Here is a 10,310-nt window from a genome sequence, read left to right on the forward strand (position 1 = left end):
CTAGCTGTGCCCGGGAGCACGGGAGGAGGAGGAACAGCGTGGGCCTGTGTTTGCCTTCGAGCCCGGCCGCCCCGGGCTACATTTCGGCTTTAAACACAGCGTCCTCTGAGAGATCGCAGGCGGCCAGGCGCGTAGGGCGGCGCGTGTGTGCACGTACACGGTGCACGTACACGGTGCACGTACACGATGCACGTACACGCCCTTCCCAGCAGGGTAGCTGCAGGTGAGTGAGCGAGGAGGGCGGTCGCTACCCTCCGACGGCCCGCTCTCGGGCATGTCTGCACGTGGCCACTTCTCCCCGCGGAGGGCCTGTTGCAGGGGTCAGCCGGGAGGTGCTAGATCCCAGAAAGCACTTCCAGGGTAACAAAGGGTCATCCTAAGCAGACTGCAGGGTGAATAGGGGAGAATTGGCGCTTGAAAGAAGCCTGGAGATAAGCCACGGTGCACTGAGACAGCCGTGTTTTGTGTTCATTAACAAAAGATACTGTTCAGAATGAAGGGAGTTAAGTGCGTAATTCTGGCACTTAGCTTTATGTGTTCTTAAGCAGTCCAAGAGGAAGCATAACTTCTAGAAGGTTGTCACCCCGCAGTGGGCCACCGGTCCCGGCAGCAGCGGGACGATCAGATTCAGAGTAAGGCAGGCCAAAGTAGAGTCGTGCAAGTATGCCCCCCGCCCTCGGCTGAACCGGCCGGCCAGTGTGCCCCCGCCCCCTGCCTCCCCACCCCCTCCCTGCTCCCAGTGCTGCCCAGCCCGCTCCCACCATGCTTCCCGTGTCCCCCCATCCCCCTCCTCTTGAGCCGGCTGTGCCCTCCTGTTCCCTCCCACCTTCCTCCTGGGCCCTGTGTGTGACCACAGGCCACCACTGGGCAGACACCCGTGAGGAGCCGGCTTCGGTTCTGCATCCTCCCCGCCCGCCGCCCTCCTCCCTCCCCTGCGAGAGTGCTCCTGACCTTTAAGCGGTACGTCTGTGCCCTTCCCACACCGATGCTCAGAGTCTGACGGCCGGACGAGAGTAGAGTTTTCCTCGGAAAGGTTCTGCAGTGGGGCCTGGAGAAGGCAGAGCTCGGGGTGCAGATGCTGGTGGGCCGTCCTCTGCCAGCCCCACAGCCCGGGCTCTTGCCGCCAGGCGGCGCCCCCTGGAGGTCACCCGGAGAGGTGTCCAGCGTCTGGGCAGTGACTGCAGCCGCCGGCAGGCCCATGTGTGTTCACTGTCCGTGAGCATGGCTTGGGTTGGGCTGCGTGGTCTCCTCTGCCCTGCGGCTGACCCACTCCCCTCCCGTTCTCCTTGCTGTGGCATTTCTGCACCTGTTCTCCTTCCTGAGCCAAGGGCACTGGCCCGACGCCCCGGGCTCAGCAGGGGACGTGCCTCCAACCTGTGCGCGCTCACCCCTCGCCTCTCTTGCAGCCTCCATCCAGCTGTGGGGGTCCCGCCTGGGCCGGGTGATGTGCTCCATGGCCAACTGCTTGCTGCTGATGAAGGTGCGTCGGGTCTGGGAGAGGGTGTCTCAGAAGCTGTGCGGGGCGCCGGGACCCTGTGAGGAAGGGCCCCGCGGGGAGCGGGAGGCGCTGCCGGAGCAGAGCGCTCAGTGGCACTCTGACTCTGACATTGGCTCACAGTGAAGGAGATCTCAGCGGACGCTGAGTTGACAGTGTCAAGTCGGATTGTTCAAACGTGGGTCTCGATGATTTAATGAAAATCATCATTCATCCTCCCGCCACCCCCCGGCCTCTGTGGTTTTCTCTGGATTCCATCCCAGAAAGGTCCCGGGGAAGAGCGGTGATTTCCCTTTTCCTGACCAGGCGGGCCTGTGGACGCCCATGGCCTCTGGAGCCGGGCTTGCCCACGACCCCTGTGTCTCAGGGACGTCCCCCCCCCCCCACCCCAAGGAGGCAGCCCACACGTCCAGGAGGCTGACGTCAGGAGCTGCTCCTTTGTTTCCTCCAGCCTGGTCTCCGGTGGGCCCCTGGCAGCTGAGAGCGGTGTCCTCAGCTCCTTCCTCCTCTTGGGACCTGGCTCAGCTGGGGCCCCACGTAGGGGGACAGGGAAGGCTGCCGCGGGAGTCGCTGAGTCCCAGACCCCTTATGAGCTATTATGAGACCGAGAGCCTGAGTCCCCCACAGGTCAGCCCAAGGTCATTCCTGAGCTTGATTTTCAGCAAAGCAGAGCAGGCGGCTCCTCGCGGGGGAGTCCCATGGTTGGCCCTGCTCTGACAGCCGCGTTACACATCTGTCCCTCACGGCCCTGTGTGTGAGGTCGTGCCCTGGGTGCGGCGTGGAGGGCTTGGCTGCGGGCGTGCGTTCCCAGCACAGCCCTGCGCCTGCTCGGTCAGGGAGAGGACGGGTGGTCTGGGCACGCCCCCGAGCAGCCTGCACTGGGCAGGTCGGGACTCCCATCCAGGTGGCCCTGTAGGGGTGGGACACAAGGGCACACAGCGACTCTGCCATGCCCTTCGTGTCCAGGAGCCCTGGGCCCTGGCTCTGACCTTGACGCCACGCCCCTCAGTGCAGGAGTGCAGAGCCTCCTCCCTGCTTGTGGGGGGGGGGGGGGGGGGGGGCCGGGGGGGGGCCCCGGGGCGGGGGCCCCCCCCGGGGCCCCCCCCCCCGCGGGGGGGGGGCGGGGGGCCCCCCCCCGGGTTGGGGGGGGGGGGGGGTTCGGACAAGGTGGCGGCCCTTGTGGTGACATCCGTCATGGTCTTGCCCCAGACGTGTGTGTGGGCAGGAGGGAGCATCTTCTCTCCCACCTGCAGCCTTGGCAATGAGCAGGTCCCTCCCTAGAGCCTGGCCCTGTCCCCTCTGCCCCGGCACACGGGCCATTCTCCCCGGCTCTGGAACCCCATGCCCCAGCCTCCCTCCTTGGGGCCGCAGCAGCCGCACGGGAGCCCTAGCAGCTTGGGCAGAGGAAGAGCCGCCCGCACAGTCACGGGGCTGACGTTTCCTTCGTCGGGGGCTGACACTGCCCAGGAGGGACGCTAGGTGTTCCACCGGCAGACTTGTATTCGCATCGCGAAGACACAGTAGTAGACGATGACGGGATAAAGTGCCTGTGCCACCCGCCCAGCGACGGTGAGACGCGAGCGGGCCCCATGTGACTTTGCTGCCTGCTTTGCCGGGACCCGAGACAGCCTGCTCTGGTTTCAGAAATACTTCATGAGGAATGCCATTGAATTGGAATTTCCCACACATCTGATGAGTTAAAAAGAGGGAACTCCATGCCGTGGAGGCCTGAGCCAGCACGCGTGCCCCTTCTCTGGCCACGTGGGGAGCACGTGTGCGGCTCAGGGCGACTCATGTGGCTCATGCTTGGCCGACAGCATGTTATGTCATCAGCCACCCAATTATGGTCAGTAACGTTTCTTTACAGCGAAACAAATGCTATTTGATGATGGGAAATCAGCTCGTACATTACAGCCCCGAATACCCGTGGGACGTGCCGTCGGGCTCTGGGACCGGACTGCCGTGGCCAGGGAGACTGGCCCAGTCCCACGCTATAAATCACACTCCCTCTCCTTGGACCCGTGGTGGGCCTTGGGTGCCACGCGGCAGGAGCCACACTGGCCAAGCACACGGGCAGAGCGCCTGCTGCCTCGGGGGGCCGCCGAGACCCCCTACTGGCCCCACGTAGGCTCCAGCCAAGGGGCCACGCGGCCACGTCAGCTGGCTTCAGCCCCCTTCGGATGTCCACGCAAACCCTCTCGGGCCTCCAAAGCAGCAGCTGCCGAAGCAAGAGGCTGAGTGCTGAGCTGATGAAGCAGGCCCGTCCTGTCAGCAGGTCCCTTGTGGCCTTTCCAGCCTGGGTGCGCCGTCCGCCACAGGCTGGACGCTCCCGGAAGAGCTCACTTGAGCCATTTTCCATTTAAGAGGCTGTGTTCCCTCCTCTTCCAATAAATAAACCGTCTCAGGCAATGATAATCCCTTAGGGAAGCTCCGTGACCAGCTCCCGCTGGGCTTTATTTGGTAATGGGCTCCGTAAAACATGGCCAAGCCCATCCGGAGGCCACAGCCACTCCTAGCCCGTGTCCCCCATGGGCTGCTGGCACCCTTAGCGCCGCCGCCGCCACCTGGGGTCTGACGGGCCAGCCTCCCCAGCCTTCCCACGCGCGTCTCATGTCTGTGCACCTAGGGTGGTGTTTTCACAGGTCCGCAGCACAACAACCCCATCAGAGATCGGCGCCTGGTTCACTAACCGTCCTCTCGGACCAGTCGTCTCCTGAAGCACTGGCTCCTGGCCGGAAGCGCCAAGGCAGAGCTGTGAGGCCGTGGTGCTGGCTTCCGTGGACTTGCACTTCCGTGGAAGTGGGCGGGCCACCGCGTCCACAGGCCGGCATGTGTCAGTGACACTCTAGCGCTACCAGGAACGTCAGACCTGCCTTCGGTTCTCGCTGAAGCGGCAGCAAGGGGCCTCTGTTGAATTATAGGACGCGACTGCCCCTGGAGCCCGCGGGGGCATCCCGTGCACTCTGCTGGGGCCCTACACCAGCCGCCAAGCGGGGCCTCAGCACACACTTGCACACCCACTCCCACACTTACACTCACAGCTGTGTACACATTTCACTCATGCTCGTGCACACATTCATGTATCCACTTGGTTTCTCATCCTCAGGCTTGCACGCACACACTTGGTCGTGCTTGTACATACGCCCATGTACGTGCTTGCTCTCTTACACTTGTGCTTGCACTCACGGTTGTGCATAAGCCACACATCTCACTCACTGGCACAGTCATGCACGTGTGCACGATACACAACCCTCAAACTGCACAGCCCCGCTGTGGGCGGCTGTGACAGTTAGCAGAACGCCAGGGGGAAGGACAGGCGGGTGCTCTCAGGGTCCTTGTGAATCATTTGAATAAGACTTGTCTTAATGAGCGTCACTGGAAGGTTCCAGAATGGAGAGAGTTTTTTCATTCTTCTCTGAAACTGGGATTTTACTGGTCACCTGTCTGTTTGTAGACCACTCCAGTGAGCACATGGGTAGCTTGGCTCTGCCTGCAAATGTGGAGGAATAAAGCACTTGTGGGGGTGACCGCGCATCTGCTGCCGCATGGCTCGTGGCCACGTGCTGGGACTCCAAAGAACACAGCAGCCGTGCTGGGCCTGCTCTATGTAAATGTTCATGATCGCTGCTATTCCGAAGAGCCGGGGTTTGGGGGAGCCCGAGACGAGCCAAGGGCCACGAGGAGACCTTGACGCCCGAGAGAGATGACGGGTTCCACCTCTTTCTTGTGGATAAACAGGCTTTTTCTGACTCAGCATCTACCGGGACCCCCCGCAGACCAGCACTTGGGGGGCACCCGGGGAAGCACAGAGACGGCCGGGCCGGCCCGCTCCCCCATGGCGGTGTGGAAGCACTCCGACGACCGAGAGAGGCTGGCGAAGGCCGCTGGTAGCACGCACGACCCGGCTCGGTGGCCAGCGGGGTCATGCACCCAGCTCTGGCATGGCCGGACTCGTGGTCACCACCTCCCAGCGCGGCAGGGGGCGCCCCACAGAGGACTTGAGGCCGGCCCCTGGCTGTGGTGTTTGGTGCAGGGTGTCGTGTGTGTGTGAGGACTTTCCCTCCATTTCTCGCGTAGGAAACCTTAAGAGATGCTGTTCATAAATTCGCTCTAGGGATTTGGCAGAGAGAAATAGGATGAAAGTCACCCGTTCATTGGTGGTTTTGTCAGGAAAGAGAGACTGTGCGGCGAATTCCTGTTGCCGTTGAGGTGGCAACATTGAGGAACCATCAGGCCCCTCGAGGGCCCAGCTCCGGCCCTGCGGCTCCCGCCCCCCAGCGGCTCCCGCACTCCCGGGCCCGCTCTCCTCGTGTGCATGTGCGGCCACTGAGCCACTAGCGTTCTAAACCCGAGCGTGACCTTTCTAACCCACAGTGTCCCTGGCGTTCTGCCCGCAGGATTACGTGCTGGCCGTGGACGCGTACCACGCCGCTATCCAGCACTGCCCGGAGCAGGAGCCGCAGCTGCTCAGCGGCATCGGACGGATCTTCCTCCAGGTACGACCACACCGGCCGCGAGCTCCGGCGGCCCGTCCCCTCTGGGGCCATCTGGGGCGGCCCGGGACGCATAGGAAACAGCACAGACGCATCCGGGAGGGCGGCTCGGGCGGGTGGGCGTCTGCCTTCGGCTCCAGTCAGGATCCCGGGGTCCTGGGATCGAGCCCACATCAGGCCCCCTGCTCCTCCCTCTGGCCCGTCCAGCGCTCTCTCTCTGAAACAGATACAATTTTAAAGAGAAAAGAAGTAGCTCCATAAATATGTCACCTGTGATGTTAGGGGTTTCGGTCTTCACAGTAGTTCTGGTTGGACTGTGTCAAGTCCCGCGGGCTGTAGCGGCATCAGGAAGCCGAACTGCCTGACGGGCATCTCCCTCGACTGCGATTGGTGAAGCCCGAAACGGGACTCAGAAGTCCCCTGTCGCACCCAGAAGAGTGGTGGTAAAACCACACAGAGCCTTCCCTGAACGCCGCTGGTCCTAGAGTCACTGGCTGCTGTTTGGCTAGAAAGAGCAGAGTCCAGCGTGCAGCAGCCCCAGCAGGGCCGAGGACGAGGCAAGAGCAGCGCCGGTGCCGGGACGCGTCTTCCTGACCGTCCGGCGCTGGGGTGATGCGCGCCCCCCCACGCCCGCCGCCCCCCGGCCGCCCGCCCCACCTTTGCAGGCTGAGGCCACACGGCCTCTGCCCGCGGCACCCCCTCCGCCTGTAGGGCTTCCACCATCACGTCCCCGAGCCGGGGCTGCGGGAGGAGTGTGGGCTGGGAACGGTTGTGGGTAGTCGGAGAACGGCCAGGCGTCTCTGGGGCACCGCTCACGGGAGCACACGCCGTGCGGAGCCGCTCCCCCTTGGGCGTTCCGGCCCTTTCACACGGAGGCAGACGGGGCTCCCCGGCGGCGGAGATATGAGTGTGCCAGGAAGGACTCGACCGAGGGCTCTCTCAGCCCCGGGCTCAGGTTCTCCTCACCAAAGGGGTCCACACACCGTCCTCCATACCACACACACACGCACACGCATACATTTGCACACACTCCTCCTACACCCTGTCATACACACACACACACTCCTCCACACTGTGCACACATGCACACGTACATCTGTACGCACTCCTCCTACACCCCCAGTCCATGCACACACGCGCGCACACACACTCGCATCTCCTACTCCTGCCCCACCCCCAGCCCAAACTGTTTGTTCGTGGGAAGCAGATGAGACCCGCACTGGGTCCAAGGACAGCCTGACACGGGAGGCCAGCTGTGACAGTCTTGGAGTCCCTGGGACAATAGATTTCTAGGCACTGATTTTTATATCCTGTGACTTTACGGAATTTGTCAGTTCTAGTAGCTTTTTGGTAGAGTCTTTAGGGTTTTCTATGTGTGGTATCCTGTCATCTGCAGATAGTGAAAGTCTGGCTTCCTCCTTACCAATTCGGATGCCTGTTGTTTCTTTTTCTCTCCTGATCGCTGAGGCTGGGGCTTCCAGTACTGTGTTGAATGAAAGTGGTGAGTGGACGTCCCTGTCTTGTTCCGGACCTTAGGGGAAGGGCTCTCGGTCTTTCCCCACTGAGGATGATGTCACCTGTGGTTTGTCCTTCATTACGTTGAGGGATGTTCCCTCGAACCCTACACTGCAAAGGGTTTTTATCATGAATGGATGGTACTTTGTCAGACGCCCTTCCTGCATCTACCGAAATGGTCACATGGCTTTCATCCTTTCTCTTATTGATGTGAGTATCACATTGATTGATTTGCAAAGAGTGAACCACCCTTGCATCCCAGGGATAAATCCCATTTGATTGTGGCAAATGGTTTTTTTTAATGTTCTGTTGGATTGTGTTTGCTAATATCTCATTGAGGAATTTTACATCTTTGTTCATCAGGGATATTGGCCTGCGGTTCTCTTTTTCGGTTGTGTCTTTGTCTGGTTTTGGTGTCCTCGTCACGCTTGCCCCACAGAGTGAGTTCGGGGGTTTCCTTCCTCTTCTGTTCTCTGGGACGGTTTGGGACGCACAGGTATTAGCTCTTCTGTGTAGGTTTCCTGGAGTTCCCCGTGAAGCCATCTGGTCCTGGACTTTTGTTTGTTGGGAGATTGTTTATTACTGATTAAATTTCATAGCTGGAAATTGATCTGTTCAGATTTTCTGTGTCTTCCTGCTTCAGTTTGAATGGTTTATGTTTCTAGGAATTTACCCATTTTTTTTTCTCAGTTGTCCGATTTGTTGGCATATAATTTTTTGTGATGTTTTCTTACAACTGTTTGTTTTTCTTTGCTATGGGCCATTTCTCTTCTCTGACTTGTGATTTTGTTTATTTGGGCCTTTTTTTTATGAGTCTGGCTAGAGGTTCATCAATTTTGTTGATCTTGTCAAAGAACCAGCTCCTGGGTTCATTGATCTGTTTTACTGGGGGGGGGAAGGGTTTATTTTAACTTTATTTCTTTACTTACTTGAGAGACAGCGTGAGCAGGAGGGAGCAGCTGTGGGAGAGGGAGAAGCAGATGCCCACTGAGCGGGGAGCTTGATCTGGGGCTCAACTCCAGGACTCTAAGATCATGACCTGAGCCGAAGGCAGATGCTCAACTGAGCCACCCAGGCACCCCTGGGGTTTTTGTTTCGTTTTGTTTTTTCTTTTGTTGTTGTTGTTGTTGTTTTAGTTTCTACATCATTGATCTCTGCCCTAATCTTTATAATTTCCTTCTTTCTGCTCATTTTAGGTTTTGTTTACTCTTCTTCTCCCTCTTTTACGTGTAAGGTTAGGTTGTTTGAGACTTTTCCTGCTACTCGAGGTAGGCTTGTGGAGCTACAGACTTTCCTCCTAGAACCGCTTTTGTTGTGTCTCGGACGTTTTGGACCCTTGTACCCTCATTGTCACTTGTTTCCATGCAATCTCCGGTTCATTTGATTTCTTGGTTGACTCGTTTATCAGTTAGCAGCTTCTTAGCCTGCCTCTGTGTGTTCGCGGTCCGTACAGGTTGTCCTCCTGTTCTGTGTCCTCTCTGATACATTGTGATCAGAAAAGGTACATGGAGTGGCTTCAGTCCTCTTGAATTTGTTGAGACTTGTTTTGTGGCCAGGTATGTGATCTGGTCTGGAGAATGTTTTGTGCGCACTTGAAAAGAAAGCATTCTGCTGCTTTAGGATGCGGTGTCCTGACTATATCTGTTCGAGTCCTCTGGTGCCGTGTGTCATCCGAAGCCGTCGTCTGCTTGTTAACGGTCCACTCAGATGCTGCGTCCGCTGACGCGAGCGGGTGCTGGAGTCTCCGCTGTTGTGACTGTCAGCGAGCCTCCTCACGTTTGTCGTGAACTTGCGTGTATTTGGTTGCTCCCATGCTGGATGCGTGAATATTTACCACTGTTACACCTTCTTGGATGGTTCCCTTTATTAGTATACAGTGTCCTTTCTCTGTCTCTCTCTTAAAGTCTATTTTGTCTTACGGAAGCATTGCTAGCCTGCTTCTTTCCACGTCTGCTTGCGGGATAAATGTATGTCCTTCCTTTCACTTTCACTCATCAGGCATCTTTATGTCCAAAATGAATCTCTTGGCAGCATACGGAGGGTATTTTGTTGTAATGCACTCTGTCACCCATTGTTTTTTGTCTAGAGCATTAAGTCCATTTGCATTCAGAGTAATTATTGATAGATTTGTACTTAGTGCCATTTTCATTACTGCTTTTTGCCATTTTCGTTACTCCGTGTCTAGCATGGACCAGCGTGGGTGGATTTTGATGGGAATTCTCCCAGAGAAGTCAAGGGACGCGTAGGTTTGTGCCGGTCCTCTGGGCGAGGGGACGCGTGGCGGGCCCAGCTGGAGGGACTGCACACAGTGCAGGCAGGTTAGGAATGAATCTGGATGGCCGTGTGGCTGTGCTGGGGGCAGGGGAGGGCACGCTGCCTGCCAGTAAATCCCTCAGGAACTCCCCCTCCTCAGACCCAGGGCAGTTTTCAAACTGCTGCTTCTGATCTAGATCTCATGGGCTGTAGGCTCTGCTGTCCCTGTGAGGGCAGGGCCCCAGCTTCCCAGTACCTCCGGGCTCTCCCAGAGCGAAGCCTGCTGGTGTTTGAAGTTCCAGCTGCCCAAGGTTTGACTCCCAACCGCATCCCCGTCCTTCCTACTCTCTGGGATGTGCCGGCTTCTCGGCCTTCCGTTGTGGGGTTTGTGCCGCCCTGAGCTCATCTTCAGGGTTGTTTGCGTTGACGTTCTCTGGCGGTAAGTAAGGCCATAATTCACCGCGTTCCGAGCTGTGGCGCCGGCCTTGCCCCGTGGCCCGACCGGCGCGGTAACGGGTAATGACCAGCGAAATTACCGACCGGCGCTCTAACGT

General features: G+C 58.6%; 1 protein-coding gene across 3 annotated transcripts in view; it reads left to right on the forward strand.

Moving 5' to 3' along the window:
- TRAPPC12 (trafficking protein particle complex subunit 12) overlaps nt 1–10,310 on the forward strand; it is a 79,434-nt gene that overhangs the window by 54,413 nt on the left and 14,711 nt on the right. For all 3 annotated transcript variants that reach the window (XM_059405085.1, XM_059405086.1, XM_059405087.1), the window contains exons 8-9: nt 1,407–1,480; nt 5,893–5,991. In XM_059405085.1, coding sequence (XP_059261068.1) covers nt 1,407–1,480; nt 5,893–5,991 — 173 coding nt within the window. The remainder of the gene's footprint in view (nt 1–1,406; nt 1,481–5,892; nt 5,992–10,310) is intronic.

The sequence above is a fragment of the Mustela nigripes genome, chromosome 7, assembly GCF_022355385.1.
Source record: "Mustela nigripes isolate SB6536 chromosome 7, MUSNIG.SB6536, whole genome shotgun sequence".
NCBI lineage: Eukaryota > Metazoa > Chordata > Mammalia > Carnivora > Mustelidae > Mustela > Mustela nigripes.